Source organism: Mobula birostris, chromosome 32 (assembly GCF_030028105.1).
Source record: "Mobula birostris isolate sMobBir1 chromosome 32, sMobBir1.hap1, whole genome shotgun sequence".
NCBI lineage: Eukaryota > Metazoa > Chordata > Chondrichthyes > Myliobatiformes > Myliobatidae > Mobula > Mobula birostris.
In genome coordinates, this window is record NC_092401.1 from 8,783,060 (window position 1) to 8,804,345 (window position 21,286).

Sequence of the window (21,286 nt, forward strand, 5' to 3'; positions counted from 1 at the left end):
ACTTTGTACTCTGGTGACGTTGTCCACGGAACTGTACTGAGTACACGTCAGTACCTGTTAAAATTATAATCCAGGTGCAAGAAGACCAAGAAGCACATTACTTTAACCGTGACACCGCAGAGGTTCTGGCACAGGCAAAGATAAAGCAGGCTTCAGAATTCTTAGAAGCATGGTTCTCTTCTGATAACACGGTAAACAAGCATAGAAATAGACACCATCTACTAACCCTTAAGAGACAAATAAATGCGAACCAGTAGAGTTCAAAGGTCAACTGAAGGAGTAGCCAATCAGGACTGAGGCAATTGAACGTGGGGCTATATAAACAAGGGCACTGTCGGAGAGAAACACCAACAACTGCACACTCAGGATGTCACCTCAACTGGTGATGAAATGTCTGCAAGCTAATTGCCAAGCTCGGTGAACACTGCAATATCAAAAGTCAATGGAACTGTATCCCAGCGCAAGGCGCTGCCTTTAGAATCATAACCCAATCAAAGTCAGAGTCCGTAAAACTGTTAGCCAGCTTAACATCAATGGTCACTATCATAAACTCCATTCCTGAACTGATACATTTGTCTTTCATGACTGTCCTGGATAAGCTAATGTGTGGAATGTAAAACTGGGTTGAGTTATTGGCCACATCTGTTTTTTGTTTGCCTTTATTATCTTTAGACTTGATCATTCCCAGCCATTCAACTTTTCCATTTTACATCTTGTTTAGACTTCAGCTTAACCCAAATCCTGTTACATGTGTTTTTACTTGTGTTAAATCTTGTTAATCCATCATTCTGTATTCTTTGAATTATACCAGCTATCAATTAAACAAGGCTTTCTTAAAACTTCTATTCAAACCCTCTGGAACAACACTTCCTTTTGTTACTTCCTCTGAACTTGCATCCCACATTTTTTTTTTCTTTCCACGGTGGCTTCTTGAGCATCAGTGAATTTAATTATCCCTGAATTTTAGATGGTGATGAGGAGGCATACAGAAGTGAGATAAACCAGCCTTTTCAACAACAACAGCCTTACACTCATTGCCATTAAGAGGCTGTCTACAAGAAGGATCAGAGCTGTCTCTATTTCCTGAGGAGACTGAGGTCCTTTAACATCTGTCGGACAATGTTGAGAATGTTCTACGAGTCTGTGGTGGCCAGTGCGATCATGTTTGCTGTTGTGTGCTGGGGCAGCAGGCTGAGGGTAGCAGGCACCAACAGAATCAACAAACTCATTCATAAGGCCAATAATGTTGTGGGATGGAACTGGACTCTCTGACGGTGGTGTCTGAAAAGAGGATGCTGTCCAAGTTGCATGCCATCTTGGACAATGTCTCCCATCCACCACATAATGGACTGGTTGGGCACAGGAGTACATTCAGCCAGAGACTCATTCCACCGAGATGCAACACTGAGTGTCATAGGAAGTCATTCCTGCCTGTGGCCACCAAACTTTACAACTCCTCCCTTGGGGGGTCAGACACCCTGAGCCAATAGGCTGGTCCTGGACTTATTTCCTGGCATAATTTACATATTACCATTTAATTATTTATGGTGCAACTGTAATGAAAACCAATTTCCCCCGGGATCAATAAAGTATGACTTTGACTGTGACTATGACTAAAACCAAGGAATTGCTTGTGGACTTCAGGAAGGGGAAATCGAGGAAGCACACAACAGTCCTCATCGAGGACCCAGCAGTGGAAAGGGTTAGCGGTTTCAAGTTCCTGTCAACATCTCTGTAAGGTCTATCCTGAGACCAACATATTGATGTAATTACAAAGAAGACATGACTGTGGCTATATTTCATTAGGAGTTTGAGGAGATTTCATATGTCACCAAAAACTCTAGCAAATTTCTACAGACGTATTGTGGGGAGCATTCTAACTGGTTGCGTCACTGGTATGAAGGGGCCACTGTATAGGATTGGTAAAAGCTGTATAAAGTTGGAAACTCAGCCAGGCACCATCAAGGGCACTAGCCTCCCCAGCTTTGAGGATACCTTTAAAAGGTAATGCTTCATAAAGGTGGCATCCATCATTAAGGACCCCATCACCCATGACATGCCTGCTTCCCATTGCTATCATGAAGGAGGTGGTACAGGAGCGTGAAGATGAGTACTCAGTATTCAAGGAACTGCTTCATCACCTCTGCCAGCAGATTTCTGAATAAACAATGAACCCATGTACACTACTTGGCTATTTTCCTCTGTTTCTCGCACTACATTTAATTTATTTTTGATATATGTTTCTTATTGTAATTTGTAGTTTTTTTTATTAAGTATTGCACTGTACTGCTGCCAAAAAAAACAATTTCACGACATACGCCAGTGATATTAAACCTGATTCTGATTCTAATCTCTCCATCTTTCACATCCATGCCTTCAGGTAGCAAAGTCCTGTGCTGTGTAATTCCCTTACTGAAGCCCTCACTCATTTGCACTCATGTCAGGCCACATTCCCTCATAGGGTTGTCATACAAATTTACACGTTACTGATGCCCTATCATTCAGTTTCACAAAAAAAAACATGGTATCTTATGAAAATGTTGACCCTCAGAATATCACACACCTATATCTTCAATGATGAATTCGAAAGATGATAACCGTGTATTATGGGCCTCCACCCAGGCATTGTAGTGTTTCCCTGCAGAGAGGGCCTTCCTTTCCAGGGTCACCGAAAGTAAGTGGGTTTTCACATTAAGTGGCTTATTACTGTAGTGGAAACAAAGAGAAAGTCATCAATCAGTTTTGCTACCTTGCATTTACTTTGACACTAACAATGCAGATCTAGGTCCCTGGTCACATCACTGTTACAGGTCCTCGTTCACATCAGTGATCCTTGGTCACTGGTCCTTGGTCCTTAATTATAGGTACTGGCTCTTTGATTTGTTAATGGTCACTATGCACAGATCCCTGGCCCTTGATCATTGGTCACAAGTTACGAAGAACCTTACACAACAGTTTTTGGCAGTGGGAGAAAGTTCTGAGCCATCTGCCCTATCCTATGCTTGCAGATTTGGGGCAGCATGGTAGTGTAGTGATTAGCACAACGCTTTACAGTACCAGTGACCCGGGTTCAATTCCCGCTGCCTGTAAGGAATTTGCATATCCTCCCTGTGACCACATGGGTTCCTTCTGGGTGCTCTGGTTTCCTCCCACAGTCCGAAGCCATACCGGTTGGTAAGTCAATTGGTCATTGTAAGTTCTTGCATGATTAAGCTAGGATTAAATTGGAGGTTGCTGGCAGTGTGGCACAAAGGGCTGATGGGCCTTCTCTGTGCTGTATCTCATAAATAAAAAATAAATTGTGTCCTCCCTTCACTTTTGAAAGGCTGGTATCTATTTGTTAGAGTATGCCCCCTAGTAATAATCCTGACAGTAGATGAAAATAATATCTTTCTTCCGATCAATTCCCCTCAATATCTTGTAATCTTTAATTGGATCACCCCTAACTAGGAAATACATTCCTTGATGAAGTGTTAATTTAATTTCTGGAATCTTAAATTTCATTCTAGATTAATGACCAATAACTCTCTTTTATCATTTCCTTGAGAATTAGCCCAAGGATCCAATGATATCTCTGCCCTGAGAGGGTAGATGGGTCCTCAGTTTAACTTCTCATCCCTAAAGGCAGAACCTCCAACTTCAGGGATGAGATGTTAAACTGAGTACCATGGTGGAGTATCAGTCTGGAATATGTGGTGATGATTGTAAGGGCAGGGTAATATTTGACAGAATTGTGACGGAAGATTAAGTTGTGATACAAAGGCAAAACGTACCTGTCCTCCTCCTCCAAATAGAAGATGTACTCAGTGGTGGTCAAAGTGTTACGACTTGGGCTCCAGGTACAATTCACCCCTGAGTCTTTGTCCAGTCTGAAGCAGAGTAAATCTTGAGATACAAGTAACAAGGAAAGAGTGAGGGTGAAGTTTTCTTGTGGGATGGGAGTGATCATCAGCTTCTCTTTGAGTCTAATTTTACATACGATCTTGACGTAGCTTCCTGCCTGACATGCTTAATTAATGGAATTTAAATCCCTTGATATTGCAGTGAGATTTGAACTCATTTTTCTGGATCTTTGTAATGTAACTACTTGACTATTGTTCTGGATGTCCTTAAGGTTATCCCTGCTATCTTGGAACAGGACAGTTGGTTCAATCAGTCTGGAATACTAGATCTTGCCTTTCATCAAGGCTCAAGCCTCAATCAAACATCCTGACCAATCTTATGAATCAAATTGACTCATCGGGCAGTAAATGGCTGACAGTGACTGTGACATTGGTCCAGGACAATGGATGTAACAGCAGACTGTGGCATTTCAGGAGGTTGAATGGAGAAGGCATTGCCCGGTTTGATACTGATCACACTCAAGGGCTTGTGATTAAAGGGCCAGGGAGACTGCAGTTCCTGGAGATCAGAGCTTTCAGAAGTATCCCTATCGAAAATTACACAGGCATTGAGAAACAGTTTAATCACCAATGCAGCCTGAATCAAAAATATCCCATGATTAATAATATCTTGCAAATAGAATGATCTAACTCAGAGTTGAACTGACTTCTGGTTAAGAAAACAAAGGAAATGGGATTAGTTTAGGGAATTGGCACCGTTGTAAAAGATCCTACATGACAGAGACATAGTGTCGTACAACACAAAAACCTTCAGCCCACCATGCCCATGCTGATCACCAAGGTTCCATCTGTACTAATCCCACTTACCACAACCTTCTATACTTTGCTGATTCAAGCAATTCTGTAGACACTTTTTAAAAATTATGAGATTCTCTATCTCCATCAATGGTAGTGCATTCCAAAATCCCCCCGGGGTCCCTTTCTCCTACTGTCCACTCTCCTCTTTCTTCTCCAGCCCTTGATCTTTCCCATATATCCTTTCATAATTTTGTCCACCTCATTCGGGTCCCTCTTTGGCCTTCTGTGCTGCAAGGAAAGCAAACCCATCCTATCCACTCTCTCACAGACAATATCCTGGGAAATCTCCTCTGAACCCTCTCCAGAGCAGTCACATCCTTATTATTCTTTGGTGACTAAATTTCCACATAGTACCCCAAATGTGATCTCACTTATGTTATGTTCACTTAGTCCAATGTCTTGATCAATGAAGGTTAACATCCTGTTTGTTTCCTTAATACCTTATTTACCAGTGTTTCCATCTTCAGGGATCTGGACTTGCATCCTAAGGCCCCTCTCTTCCTCAATATTTTCTTAGGACACTGCCATTCTTTGTGCATGCACTGCCTTTATGTGAGCTCCTATCTTATACTTAGCAACATTAAATTCCATGGCTCTGTCCTAGTATTCCAGCTGATCAATATTTTCTGTAGCCTAATATATCCTTATACCCCACCATTTAAAATTTTTTTGTCCTTTTAGAAGTTTAAACCCTCACCAGATCTGTATTATGTTTTCTCAAATATGAAGACATATCAATAAATTTGTTGAAATATCAGAGCCTTAATGTGTTGTTTGCCCACAGCACACTAACTGGTCCCAGATAAGTCTTCCCACAGGATCATTATTGCCTCTTATCTTCTGGGGAAGGTGGGACCCATACAGATTGGATGGGTTGCACCTGAACTCGAGAGGGAGCAATATCCTTGCAGGTAGGTTTGCTGGCATGGTTCGGGAGGGTTTAAACTAATTTGCAAGGAGGATGGGACCCAAAGCAATAGAACAGTGAAAGAAATGCATGGAGTAAACCCTCTAACATATAGAGAGGCTTTGAGGAAAGAGAAGCAGAATAAAGGGTGTAAAGGTAGTAAGGCAGAAGGGCAAAAGTGTGTGTACTTCAATGCAAGAAGCATCAGGAACAAAAGTGATGAACTGACAGCTTGGATACATACATGGAATTATGATGTAGTGGTCATTACAGAGACTTGGCTGGCACCAGGGCAGCAATGGATTCTCAATATTCCTGGATTTCAGTGCTTTAAAAGGGATAGAGAGGGGTGGAAAGGGGAGGAGGGGTGGCATTACTGGTCAGGGATACTATTACAGCTACAAAGAGGGTGGGTAATGTAGCAGGATCCTCTTTTGAGTCAGTATGGGTGGAAGTCAGGAACAGGAAGAGAGCAGTTACTCTATTGGGGGTATTCTATAGGCCCCCTGGTAGCAGCAGAGATACCGAGGAGCAGATTGGAAGACAACTTTTGGAAAGGTGCAAAAATAACAGGGTTGTTATCATGGATGACTTTAACTTCCCTAATATTGATTGGCACCTGATTAATTCCAAGGGTTTAGATGGGGCAGAGTTTTTAAGTGCGTCCAGGACGGATTCCTGTCACAGTATGTTGACAGGCCAACTAGGGGGAATGCCATACTAGATCTAGTATTAGGTAATGAACTGGGTCAGGTCACAGATCTCTCAGTGGGTGAGCATCTGGGGGACAGTGACCACTGCTCCCTGGCCTTTAGCATTATCGTGGAAAAGGATAGAATCAGAGAGGACAGGAAAATTTTTAATTGGGGAAGGGCAAATTATGAGGCTATAAGGCTAGAACTTGCGGGTGTGAATTGGGATGATGTTTTTGCAGGGAAATATACTATGGACATGTGGTCGATGTTTAGAGATCTCTTGCAGGATGTTAGGGATAAATTTGTCCCGGTGAGGAAGATAAAAAATGGTAGGGTGAAGGAACCATGGGTGACAAGTGAGGTGGAAAATCTAGTCAGGTGGAAGAAGGCAGCATACATGAGGTTTAGGAAGCAAGGATCAGATGGGTCTATTGAGGAATATAGGGTAGCAAGAAAGGAGCTTAAGAAGGGGCTGAGAAGAGCAAGAAGGGGGCATGAGAAGGCCTTGGCGAGTAGGGTAAAGGAAAACCCCAAGGCATTCTTCAATTATGTGAGGAACAAAAGGATGACAGGAGTGAAGGTAGGACCGATTAGAGATAAAGGTGGGAAGATGTACCTGGAGGCTGTGGAAGTGAGCGAGGTCCTCAATGAATACTTCTCTTCGGAATTCACCAATGAGGGGGAACTTGATGACGGTGAGGACAATATGAGTGAGGTTGATGTTCTGGAGTATGTTGATATTCAGGGAGAGGAGGTGTTGGAGTTGTTAAAATACATTAGGACGGATAAGTCCCCAGGGCCTGACGGAATATCCCCCAGGCTGCTCCACGAGGCAAGGGAAGAGATTGCTGAGCCTCTGCCTAGGATCTTTATGTCCTCGTCCACGGGTATGGTACCGGAGGACTGGAGGGAGGCGAATGTTGTCCCCTTGTTCAAAAAAGGTAGTAGGGATAGTCCGGGTAATTGTAAACCAGTGAGCCTTACGTCTGTGGTGGGAAAGCTGTTGGAAAAGATTCTCAGATATAGGATCTGTGGGCATTTAGAGGATCATGGTCTGATCAGGGACAGTCAGCATGGCTTTGTGAAGGGCAGATCGTGTCTAACAAGCCTGATAGATTTCTTTGAGGAGGTGACCAGGCATATAGATGAGGGTAGTGCTGTGGATGTGATCTATATGGATTTTGGTAAGGCATTTGACAAGGTTCCACACAGTAGGCGTATTCAGAAAGTCAGAAAGCATGGGATCCAGGGAAGTTTGGCCAGGTGGATTCAGAATTGGCTTGCCTGCAGAAGGCAGAGGGTCGTAGTGGAGGGAGTACATTCGGATTGGAGGGTTGTGACTAGTGGTGTCCCTCAAGAATCTGTTCTGGGACCTCTACTTTTCATGATTTTTATTAATGACCTAGATGTGGGGGTAGAAGGGTGGGTTGGCAAGTTTGCAGACAACACAAAGGTTGGTGGTGTTGTAGATAGTGTAGAGGATTGTCAAAGATTGCAGAGAGACATTGATAGGATGCAGAAGTGGGCTGAGAAGTGGTAGATGGAGTTCAACCCAGAGAAGTGTGAGGTGGTACACTTTGGAAGGACAAACTCCAAGGCAGAGTACAAAGTAAATGGCAGGATACTTGGTAGTGTGGAGGAGCAGAGGGATCTTGGGGTACATGTCCACAGATCTCTGAAAGTTGCCTCACAGGTGGATAGGGTAGTTAAGAAAGCTTATGGGGTGTTAGCTTTCATAAGTGGAGGGATAGAGTTTAAGAGTCGCGAGGTAATGATGCAGCTCTATAAAACTCTGGTTAGGCCACGCTTGGAGTACTGTGTCCAGTTCTGGTCGCCTCACTATAGGAAGGATGTAGAAGCATTGGAAAATGTACAGAGGAGATTTACCAGGATGCTTCCTGGTTTAGAGAGTTTGGATTATGATCAGAGATTAAGGGAGCTAGGGCTTTACTCTTTGGAGAGAAGGAGGGTGAGAGGAGACATGATAGAGGTGTACAAGATATTAAGAGGACTAGATAGAGTGGACATCCAGCACCTCTTCCCCAGGGCACCACTGCTCAATACAAGAGGACATGGCTTTAAGGTAAGGGGTGGGAAGTTCAAGGGGATATTAAAGGAAGGTTTTTTCCTCAGAGTGGTTGGTGCATGGAATGCACTGTCTGAGTCAGTGGTGGAGGCAGATACACTAATGAAGTTTAAGTGACTAGTAGACAGGTATATGGAGGAATTTAAGGTGGGGGGGTATATGGGAGGCAGGGTTTGAGGGTCAGCACAACATTGTGGGCTAAAGGGCCTGTACTGTGCTGTACTATGCTATGTTCTATATTCTATATATTCTATACTGCAAGACATTTGGATTAGAATTAGAATTCCATTAACTGGTTTCACAGCTTTATCAGTATTGCTTTGAATGCTCTGTGAAGCTATTCCCTTTAAATCCCACTTCCATTATCTTGCATTAAGTTCTTTTACAGTGTTACTCCCAGTTATTGCTTTCACCTTACTTCACACTGATGTTGAATTCTGTCCTGTGTTGACCCAAATCATGTCACATCAACATCTTCTTATAGCTTCCAGTCAAGATTTATCCGTCCTTCACATAATTCAACACTCTTTGTTGCTTAGGAGTACTATAGACACATTATAACAGTTCATAGGGTTGAAGTTCTTGAACAGGGATCTAGAGGTCAAAGAATCACAGTTATTACCTGTCTGGTTGCTGTGTTGATTCAGTACTGTTATAATCAATAGCAGTTTACAAATTATTCTTATGGTGCTATGCATCACCTGTTGAGGGAAAAAAAATTAAATCTAGCGTTACACAGACCACTGCAAAAGTAGTGACTCTCAAGGTTTTGGTAATCGTCTGGACAGTAGAATACACTTTCCCATATTCCTGAGAGCACAAGTCACATCCCTGGTGTGGGCCATGATAGTTAGTTCCAGTTGAGAAACTCTGGCTTAGAGAAAGAGCTTGCTGATCCTGAACACTAACAACTATGTATATGAATGGTGCTGACAGCAGGTGGAGACAGAGTGTGGTTGAATTAGATATTGCAAGTTCAAGCTCACCGGTCAAAATTACACATTAATAAAATAAGATTCAGGCATGAAATATACTCCAGAACATATCATTACATTTAGGAGAGGGAGACAAAACTCTAGAGAACTGGTAATGAATTGGCTGGAAGTGTCGTACCTGTGTTCTTTAAACTGACATCCCATTGTATGAGTTGCAGCTCTCTTTCAAGCCACAAGAGGTGTACAGTGCCACCTGGAATCAGTGACTACTAAGTCCTTTACTGCTTTCCCTTCTGTCAGTAAGAGCTGCCATTGCACTGGTCACTCACTTCCAGGAGGACAAGGCCTCTATAGACCTCAGCTGTGGCTAGTCAACAAATACTTAACTTACATCACTCACTTGCTTACTGACCACAAAGAATAAATTATATCACTAGTTCGTTGGCTGACCAATATGAACCTGATCCTGTTTCTAATATTATTCAAGGACGTAATGCTTATAATCAGTCCTCTAGCCCCTGGCTCCACCCTCTCGCCCAATTAAAGGTTGTATTGAGAATTTCCACACTGCCTTTAGTAACTTTCAAAGGAAAACTGGAGAACAACGTAAAAGGTGGGAGAGAATGCGGGGAAGTAGCACTAAGTTACGACCTCTTCAGAAGAGATTATATATTGTAGGTGAGATGGGCCAAACATGTAATATGATTTTATTATTTTGAGGATACCTACTGTAGCTGCTGACAGGAAATTTCTACGAATGATTTAACCAACTGACAAATGATCTGTCTGAGCTCAAGCTACACATCAGAACGAGTCTTTCACTGCACCCTGCACTGATCCCTCACTCCTCCCTCACTCCTCCAGGTAATGCGTTAAATGACATTAGTCAGACAAAGTAACCATCCCCCAGCCAACGTATGCACCCTGTTCTGGAAAATTTTGAGACACTGTTTAGATCATGAGACCATACGATATAGTAACAGAAGTAGGCCATTCGGCCCATCAAATCTGCTCCACCATTCGATCATGGGCTGATCCAATTCTTCCAGTCATCCCCACTCCCCTGCCTTCTCCCCGTACCCTTTGATGCCCTGGCTAATTAAGAGCCTATCTATCTCTGCTTTAAATACACCCAATGACTTGTCCTCCACAACGGCGCATGGCAACAAATTCCACAGATTTAGCACCCTCTGATTGACTAAAGTAATTTCTCCGCACCTCTGTTCTAAATGGGCGTCCTTCTATCCTGAAGTTGTGCCCTCTCATCCTAGTCGCCCCTACCATAGGAAATAGCTTTGCCATATCTAATCTGTTCAGGCCTTTTAACATTCACAATGTTTCTATGAGATCCTCCCTCATTCTCCTGAACTCTAGGGAATAGAGCCCAAGAACTGCCAGACATTCCTGATACGGTAATCCTTTCATTCCTGGAATCATTCTCATGAATCTTTCCTGAACCCTCTCCAATGTCAGTATATCCTTTCTAAACTAAGGAGCCCAAATCTGCACACAATACTCCAAGTGTGGTCTCACGAGTGTCTTATAGAGCCCCAACATCACATCCCTGCTCTTATATTCTGTACCTCTAGAAATGAATGCCAACATTGCATTTGCCTTCTACACCACTGACTCAACCTGCAGGTTAACCTTTAGGGTATCTTGCACAAGGACTCCCAAGCCCCTTTGTGTCTCTGCATTTTGAATTCTCTCCCCATCTAAATAATGGTCTGCCTATTTATTTCTTCCCCCAAAGTGCATGACCACACACTTTCCAACATTGTATTTCATTTGCCACTTCTTTGCCCGTTCCCCTACACTATCTAAGTCTCTCTGCAGGTTCTCTGTTTCCTTAACACTACCCGCTCCTCCACCTATTGTTGTATCATCGGCAAATTTAGCCACAAATCCATTACTATCGTAGTCCAAATCATTGACATACATTGTAAAAAGCAGCGGTCCCAACACCGACCCCTGTGGAACTCCACTGGTAACCAGCAGCCAGCCAGAATAAGATCACTTTATTCCCACTCTCTGTTTTCTGCCGATCTGCCAATGCTCCACCCTTGCTAGTAACTCCCCTGTAATTCTATGGGCTCTTATCTTGCTAAGCAGCCTCGTGTGCGGCACCTTGTCAAAGGCCTTCGGAAAATCCAAGTACACCACATCTACTGCATCTCCTTTGTCTACCCTGCTTGTAATTTCCTCAAAAAATTGCAGTAGGCTAGTCAGGCAGGATTTTCCTTTCAGGAAACCATGCCAGCTTTGGCCTATCTTGTCATGTGCTTCCAGGTACGCTGTAATCTCATCCCTAACATCCCTAATGATTGTATCATTATCTGAGGGTGGACACTTGTGGAACTTACCCACCTCCCACCCCTAAAGACAGAAGGGCTGCTGACCACACCACCTTTGATTCTTTCTGCCCATTTTTAACTCAGGTGGAAGTGAAAGGCCAGACTTACATAAACCTCCAGCATTTTATTTCTCTGTGATGCTCCAGATATTCAGCTCTGTGGTCTTTCTTGTGTAGCCTGAACGTGAATTACCAACACTCAGAACAGCTGGTAACAAACCTTAGGTCCAACTCATGATTCTGTGGAGAGGGAAAATTTAAGAACCTATTCTCTGTTAAACTTGCCTGCTTTGACTAACTGTGTGGAATAAAATTGATACACTGTGAGATCTCCGGCCAATCAATAACCTCTCTCCTCAATGGCTTTTCCTCCCCACCTTTTCACTATCTCCCACACTTGCTTTTCACTCTACTCTAAGTTCTTAAAGATAAAGGCATTTAATTTTACTTGATCCAAGAAAATGTTGCTACTGCATAGTTTTACAGTGTGCTTAAATCGAATTGCATGATTAATTGCAATTTTTTTTATTCACTTGATCGAATGATAACTCTAATTGCACCTTCCTGCCCACAAACAGTAATCATTCATGCCCTGTCTTATTGAGAATCTACCTCTACTTAGAAATATCCAAAGTATTTCAACCAGCCTTTGAAGAAGGCAGCATCAAAGACCTATGAGCAACTGAGAGAAGAAAGGATTGCCTCATGCCTGTCTTATTTTTAAACAGTGGACCCTAATTCTAGATCCTCCCTCAAGAATTTGTACGTTTCACTAAGTACAGGTCCACAATCCCTTATCCGAAATCCTTGGGGCCAGTTGCATTTCGGAATTCAGAATTTTTCAGATTTCAGACCCCCCCCCCACCCGATACTAAAAAACACGTATGCTCAAGTCCCTTATTTAATCTGTTTCAGTGTGGTGGACTTTAGGACCCGGCGGCGCACCAAACCTACGCACGTCCTCCCGTATACTTTAAATCATCTCTAGATTACTTACAATACCTAATACAATGTAAATGCTATGTAAGTAGTTGTTATACTGTATTGTTTAGGGAATAATGACAAGAAAAAATTTTATTTCCAACAAAAACATTCAATAAAACATAAAAATATACAGCTTCAAATGAACTGAATCAAACACAGGGTAAATGACTTATTGGATAAATGTAAAACGTCACTGTCACTGTTACTATAAAACTTCAGTAACTTGTCTTTCTGTTTATTTAAATCATAAACAGTGGTAGTTCCGACACTATTTTCTTCAGTAAGATGCCGCGCAGAGACACCACGATCAAGCTTCTGCAATAACTCCACTTTCTGCGTTATTGATAATGTTAGATGCTTCCTTCTCTTTTAATCATTGTTACCCATAGGTGTATCTGCAGCTCTTTTTGACATTTTCACAGTGAAATTAAACACAGTCAACAGTGAACGCAAAATATCAGCGAACAGCAAATGCACGTGTGACCAGTATGAGCGCTGAGCCACAACTGACGTCTGGCGGCATCTGCTAGTGCTGCCACGTCACACCTGAGTGACGTCAGCTGTTGGCAAAAAAAACTTCGGTTTTTGGAGCTTTTTGGATTTCAGAATTTCAGATAAAGGAATGTGCACCTGTACTTGCATACAAAAGCCTCAGTTGTCCTGCCTTTCTTCATACCACAACCCGTTCTTGCTGGGTATCAGCTTAGTAAATCTCGACTGTTTGTATTAGTACCAAATAAATAACTAAAGCATTCCTCTTTCATATCCAGTTCCCTAGCAATTATGGGGGATTCATGGTGGAGAGAGTCAGCAGCCTTAAGTTCCTGGGTGTTAACATATTAGATGACCTGTCTGAGCTTGCACATGGAAGCAGTCACATGAAACGTACAGCAGTGTCTTATCATTTTTCTAAACAGGTTAAAGAGGTCGAGCTTGTCACCAAACACTCTAACAAACGTCTACAGATGTATTGTAGAAAGTGTCCCACTTGGTTGCATCATGGTCCAGCACAGCAATTCAAATGTGCAGGAGCATAACAACTTGCAGAGACCAGTGGGCTTTGCCAAATACATCATGAGCACATCCCTCCCCACCACTGGTAGTATCTACAGGAGGCACAACCTTAATCACTAGAGTAAGAAATACTATGACCACATTAATCACTGTGAACAGAACAGACTTTTTGTTCTAATAGTGTTCTTTCTTGTCTTTAACATTGAATCATAGAGATATACAGCATAAAATCAGGCCATTCAGCCTACTACATGCTTGCTTCCCAGTGGTCACCATGCTGCACAAATCCCATCGTCCAATAATAGTTCCATACCCTTCAATGCCTAGGCAATTCAAATGCTCATTTGGAGATTTCCTAAATGCTGCTTCAACCACTCTTGGGGAAAAAAGGATCTCTCTCTCACACTCTCACACTCTCTCTCTCTCTCTCTCTCTCTCCCTCTCTCTCTCTCTCTCTCTCACACTCTCTCTCTCTCGTTTGTCTACCTCTGACGCAGGGAAAGGTTTTCTGCTGTCTACCCTATGTATACGCCACATAAATTTATTATCCTCAATCATATTCCCACTTAACCTCCTCCATTACAGGGGAACAGACATAGCTTCTCTAGTCTATCTTCAAAATCAATGCCCCATCTCAGTACCATCCACTGTAGTCCTATCACATTTTTCATGCCTTGCCCAGGATGCTCTTTATCAACCACAGCACAGCATTTAGTACCATCGTTCCCTCAAGATTAATCAATAAGCTTCAAGACCTTGGCCTCAATATCTCTTTGTACAATTGGATCTTCGATTTTCTCACTTGCGGACCCCAGTCAGTTTGGATTGGCGGCAACATTTCCTCCACGGTCTCCACCAGCACTGTGCACCAGAAGACTGCGTGCTTAGCTTCCTACTCTACTTGCTTTATACTTGTGATTGTGTGGCTAAGCACAACTCCAATCCTATATTTTTAGTTTGCTGATGACAGCACTGTCATAGGCCAAATCAGAGATGGTGATGAATCAGCTTTCTAGGAGGGAGATTGAAATTCTGGCGGAGTGGTGTCATAGCAACAACCATTTACTCAATATCAGCAATACCAAGAGGTCCATGAGCCAGTCCTCATCGGAGTTGGAGAGGATAAGCAATTTTAAATTCCTTTGTTATTATTTTGGAGGACCCATCCTGGGCCCAGTATGTAAGTACAATTGCGAAGTATGCACAGAGATTTGTGAAGATCCGACGTGATGTCTAAAACTTTGACAAACTTCTATAGGTGTGTAGTGGAAAGTGTAATGACTGGCTGCATCACAGTCAGGAATGGGAACACTAATGCTATTGTACAAAAAATCCTAAAAAAAATAGCAGATATGGCCCAGGCCACCTCACAATTGAGAACATCTACATGAAACATTGTTGCAGCAAAGCAGTATCCATCACAGGGACCCCAGCATCCAGGACATACTCTGTTCTCACTGCTGCCGTCAGGAAGAAGGTACTGGAGCCTCAGAACTCACACTACCAGATTCAGGAGCAGTTATCAGAATCAGGTTTATTATCACCAGCATGTGATGTGAAATTTTTTAATTTAGCAACAGCAGTTCAATGTAATACATAATATAGAAGCAAAAAATAAAATAAAAATAATAATAAAAAATAAGTAAATAAATTACAGTATACCTATATTGAATAGATTAAAAATCATGCAAAAACAGAAATAATATATTAAAAAAGTGAGGTAGTGTCCAAGGGTTCAATGTTCATTTAGGAATTGGATGGCAGAGGGGAAGAAGCTGTTCCTGAATGACTGAGGGTGTGCCTTCAGGCTTCTGTATCTCCTACCTGATGGTAACAGTGAGAAAAGGGCATGCCCTGGGTGCTGGAGCTCCTTAATGATGGACGCTGCCTTTCTGAGACACCGCTCCTTGAAGATGTCCTGGGTACTTTGTAGGCCAGTACCTAAGATAGAGCTGACTAGATTTACAACCCTCTGCAGCTTCTTTCGGTCCTGTGCAGTAGCCCCCCCGCCCCCAGACAGTGATGCATCCTGTCAGAATGCTCTCCACAGTACATCTATAGAAGTTTTTGAGTGTATTTGTTGATATGCCAAATCTCTTCAAACTCCTAATGAAGTATAGCCGCTGTCTTGTCTTCTTTATCACTACATCGATATGTTGGGACCAGGTTAGATCCTCAGAGATCTTGACACCGAGGAATTTGAAACTGCTCACTCTCTCCACTTCTGATCCCTCTATGAGCCCTCAACCATCAGGCTCTTGAACCAAAGGGGATAACTTCACTTGTCCCATCATTGAACTGTTCCCACAACTTATGGACTCACTTTCAAGGACTCTTCATCTCATGTTCTCTATATTTATTGCTTATTTATTTATTATTTTCATTTCTTTCTTTGTATTTGCACAGTTTGTTGTCTGTTTCACACTGGTTGAACATCTAAGTTGGTTCAGTCTTTCAGTGATTATTATTCTATTATGGATTTACTGAGTATGCCCTCAACAAAATGAATCTCCGGGTTGTATATGGTGACGTATATATACTTTGATAATAGTTTAACTCTGAACTTTGAAAACTGCACACAGCGCTGCTTGAAACATAAGACATGTGATTTGCTAATTATTTAACCTATCCATATCCACTTCTAGTCTCTTTAGGTTCTCTTCATAATTTGATTTCCTATCTCTCGTTGTGTCTCTCAATATATTAAACAAGCATGCACGTGGTGCCTTATTGAAATTCATTTTCTATAAATTGGAGCTCCGTGACTGGATGTGATCTGCAGCGACCTCTACTGGGACCTTGCAGTTTGTGATATTTATAAATAACTAGGACGAAAACGTGGATTGGTGGGTTAACATTTTTGCAGGTAATACAAAGATCGGTGGTATTAGCAGTGTTAATGTATAAAGGGATCTTGGGGTTCAAGTTCCCAGCTCCCTGAAAGTGCTGCACAGTTTGATAGGGTGGTAAAGAAGGCATATGACATGCGTGTCTTTACTAGTTGAGACATTGAGTTCAAGCTATGCAGTAGCTTTATAAAACCAGACCTAGGCCACATTTGAAGAATTGCATTGACTTGTGGCTACCCCTTTAGAGGAAGGATGCGATGGCTTTGGGGAGGGTACAGAAACGGTTTCCCAGAATGTTGCCTGGATTAGAGGGCATGTCCTATAAAGGCAGACTGGACAAACTTGGATTGTGTTCTGTGGAACAGCAGAGACTGAAAAGAGACCCGGTAGGAGTTTCTAAGGTTATGAGAGGCATCAATAGTGTGGACCACTGGCATCATTTTCCAAGGATGAAAATGCCCAATACCACAGGGTCTGCTTTTAAGTTGAGAGAGGTAAGTTCAGAGGAGATGTGCACGTCAAGATTTTTTTTTACACAGAGTGGTGGGTGAGTGAAATGCACTGCCAGGAACGGTAGTGAAAACAAATACAATAAGGCTTTTAGACAGCCACATGACTGTACAGAAAATGGAAGGATATGGATATTGTATAGGCAAAAGGGATCCTATCATTTTGGATCTCCCCTCCCCCTCCCACTTTCAAATTTCTTGCTAGTTCTTCCTTCAGTTAGTCCTGACGAAGGGTCTCAGCCCGAAACGTCGACTGTACCTCTTCCTAGAGGTGCTGCCTGGCTTGCTGCGTTCACCAGCAACTTTGATGTGTGTGGCTAGTTTAGTTCGGTGTTTAATTGCTAGTTTTATTAGTCTGGCATAACAATATAGTGAAGAGGCCTACTCTTGTGCTATACTGTTCTATGTACTAGACTGCAAAGAGCTAAGGCCACAGCATAAATCCCTAAGCCACACGATTAAAAGACCTGTTTATGCTTACTCCCTATTTCTTGTTGGGTAAAAATTCTGCATTGATGCTGATATGTTAGGTCCATGAGCTTTTAATTCTTTTGTCAGATACCTTCTGGAAATGTTTAGCATGCTATTTCCTGTAGTTCCACTTCATTCATGACACATGGTCAAAGGATTTCAATAGATTGTTTAAACATGATTTCATCTTCACAGTACCATTTGGCTCTGCATAATTACCTTGAGTTTTTCTAAATCCCCTGCTACAATGAATAAGCAAACGCTACTGACATTTACCCTTTAACTGATGTAGGGTTTACTACCCTGCAGTTTCCTGATTCCTATCACCTCCGCTTCTAAATAAAGAAGCAATATCTGTTACTTGCTAATTTAATGAAATCTTTCCAGATTTGAAGAAGTTTTGGAAAGTCTCACTACCTTTAAACACATGGGATGGAGCCCAATATAACCAGTGCATCAATTTACATCTCCAACAATTCTCCCAAATAAGATTATTGGGAATAATGTTATATTAAAATGTCAATAATCATAATTCCCTTTGTGCTGTTGAATCTTTTTTTTAAATATGTCCCCAGACTTAGATCAGGAAATTTTTATCTCTGTCTCTCCAGTACCCTCAGCCTTTACCTTGTGTTTGCAGCCTCTGCCCCTCCCAAATTTAAAAGGGTTGCCCTCCCTGTGACCAAAGCTATTACACTCCAGCCCGTGCCCTTGATCTTTTCTGTGTCTCTGACTTTAGCCCCTCCCATGTTTCTTCAGCCTTAACCTCTTAATCTCTGTATATACTTGACCTCCGCCTTCTTCAATGCCATCAGGCTTTTCCCTCATGTCCCGAACTTCTGTTCTGCTTTGACTTTCACCTGTATCCTTGATGCCTCATCCTCCCAGTGCTGTCCACCTCTGTGCCTTCCCAAGTACCCTCAACCTTTTCTCTGCCTTGACCTCTACCCCTTCACAATGCATCAGCCTCCTTGGTCTTGCCCAGCTTCTCAGTGGTTTGACCTCTGTCCTTCTCCTAATGTTCTCCAGTGGCCCTGGCTTTCTCTGCCTTGTACTTTTCTTTGATTCATATCCCTCCCTTGTGCCTTAATGGCCACCACACTGCCCCTCCACAATGTCTCCTATCATTTCCCCACCTGTCCTCAATCTCTGCCCTTCCCTAATGCTTCATAGTGTGAAAAGAGTTAGTGCCCTAATTACCTTATCCGACGAGTACTTCAACGATCCGTGCTCGTTGCTCTTGTCCTGCACAGGAAATCTCCAGCACAGGAAATTCATTATCCTCGCTGAGCTCAGAACATGCAAGTTGCTAAATGCGCCAATGTTCAGCAAAAATTGAAGAGTGAACTGTGTATCAGAGAATCGGAGTAATAACCAGATGGAAAGCTCCAATCGCACATCACTTCCACGGACTTGCAATTGCTCTCTGATGGTGTGGTTCAAAAGAATACTACATGAAACTTAGCCACACCCCTTGACGGTTTAAACAAACCAGAAAGAGAGAGAGCAGCCAGCACAGTGAGAGTGGGGAAAAAACTGAGACAGTGACACACTTAGAGATGAAGAACAAGAGAAAACCAGAGAGGGAGAAAGAGAGGAAAAAAGAGAAAGTTAAGAGTTTTTGAAAATAAAATTGATAGGTGGTGAGTGAGAAGAAAAGAAACAAAGAGAGTGAGACAGCGAAAAGCTCAGATAAAGGTTAGAGAGCAGGAAGTAGAGCAAGAGAGGTATAAACATGAGTCCGAATTGACATTGAACAGAGAGCCACCATAAGTTATAGGAGCAGAATTCGGCCATTTGGACCATGGAGTCTACTCCACTATTCCATCATGGCTGATCTATTTCCCTATCGGCCCCAATCTCCTGTCTTCTCCCCGTATTCCTACATGCCCTGACTAAGCAATAATCTATCAACCTTTGTCTTAAATATAACCAATGACTTGGCTTCCACAGCTTCCTTTAGCAACAAATTCCACAGATTCACCACTCTCTGGCGAAGGAAATTCTTCCTCATCTCATTCTCTCTATTCTGAGGCTGTGTCCTCTGATCTTAGACACCTGCCTGGATTGGGGAGCATGCCTTATGAGAATAGGTTGAGTGAACTCAGCCTTTTCTTCTTGGAGCGACGGAGGATGAGAGGTGACCTGATAGTGGTGTATAAGATGACAAGAGTCATTGATTGTGTGGATGGTCAGAGGCTTTTTCCCAGGGCTCAAGTGGTTGCCACAAGAGGATACAAGTTTAAGGTGCTGCGGAGTAGGTTCAGAGGAGATGTCAGGGGTAGGTTTTTTTATACAGAGAGTGGTGAATGTGTCAAATAGGCTGCCGGCAACGGTGGTGGAGGCAGATACGATAGGGTCTTTTAAGAGACTTTTGGAAAGGTGCATGGAGCTTAGAAAACCAGAGGGCTATAGGTAAGCCTAGTAATTTCTAAGGTAGGGTCATGTTCGGCATAACTTTGTGGGCCAAAGCGCCTGTATTGTGCTGTAGGTTTTCTATGTTTCTATGTAAGAGAGGACATGAAAACAGTTTCTTGAGAAAAATTATGAGACAAACTAATGGGTCTAAGTTTGACACGTCCCCTGAGTCTGCTAATTTGCATCCTAGGGTCTTAAAGGAAGAAGCCACAGAGATAAACTCTGGTGAATTTTAAAATCATAATTTAAATGGTTCTACTGAAAAAGGCAGAAGCCAGAAAGCAAAAAACTGTTAGCCTTACTTACATTTGTCATAATGAAAATGCTGAAATACGTGATTAAGGAAGTAGTCACAGCTTACTTAGAAAACATTGATGCAATTGAACAGAGTCAACATTATTGTATGGAAGTAGATATTATATGGACCGATTTATTAGAACTCTTTGATAATGTAATAAGCAGAGACAGAGAGAAACTAAGTTATTGTTTCAGCTCTATAATATTTAAACATAACTCAATGGCCTAAAACATTATCTGTATCTCTCTGCATAATCTGTGGAACACATGCAGCCGAAGTGTGGTTCCGCAGGCAGTGTTTGAGGTCAGTAGTGTAGATGTTTAAAGGGAAACTGAATGGATCTGTAAAAGAAGAATAGAAACCTATGCTGAGAATGAGATGAGGAGTAAGACGTCATGCTGCTATGTTCTGGCCAGACCAAATCGTATGTGGTCTCCTTGTGTGCCACATATTCTATATAATGCATTGAGAGACAATTGGCTGTTTTCTCAGTAAAGACAAGGGTATTCCTAATGACTGTTCTGGTACCTATTTAACTTCCTTCCTCAAGGGCTAGTTATCAAGTGTCAGCAAACTTGTCTGTGGTGAAAGCTTTCAGGAAAAATACATTATAATCATCAAATCATTACTGTAATGTGACTGACTGGGGCATTTCCTGGAGTAATAACCTACGTTACAGAAATACAAAGAGTGTCACTCTTTAGACTGAACAACATGAGACACTATAGGCAATTTGTGCACTGCAGCCTCCCACAATTCTGCCCTCTTTCCTTGAAACATTATGTATCGAGAAGCCATTGAGCCCACTCCCAAAATCTCTCATCATGAGTAGTACACTTAAGTTTCATATCAGTTGCTGCCAATTTCTATCCACTCTAATTTCCACAGGGCCTGCCTGCTTCTTGGCTTCTTTTCCTCCATTTCAGAGATACGTTAATAATTTGTACTTGCTCTTGGATCACTGCTTTGTGGAACACTCAGTCTACAAAGCAGCCCCAGGTATTAATCTTAAATCTGAATTCCATTACCTCTCTGACCTCTGGCTTTGGCCTCTAACATTATTTCAA

At 42.3% G+C, this 21,286-nt stretch overlaps 1 protein-coding gene across 1 annotated transcript in view; it reads right to left on the reverse strand.

Moving 5' to 3' along the window:
* LOC140191129 (interleukin-12 receptor subunit beta-2-like) overlaps positions 1 to 18,883 on the reverse strand; it is a 62,472-nt gene extending 43,589 nt beyond the window's left edge. Inside the window, exons 1-4 of the mRNA XM_072248238.1 lie at positions 18,704 to 18,883; positions 9,011 to 9,089; positions 3,774 to 3,885; positions 2,564 to 2,706 (exon numbers count right to left, since the gene is read on the reverse strand). Coding sequence (XP_072104339.1) covers positions 2,564 to 2,706; positions 3,774 to 3,885; positions 9,011 to 9,089; positions 18,704 to 18,781 — 412 coding nt within the window. The 5' untranslated portion in view covers positions 18,782 to 18,883. The remainder of the gene's footprint in view (positions 1 to 2,563; positions 2,707 to 3,773; positions 3,886 to 9,010; positions 9,090 to 18,703) is intronic.
* Between the last annotated feature and the right edge of the window lie 2,403 nt (positions 18,884 to 21,286).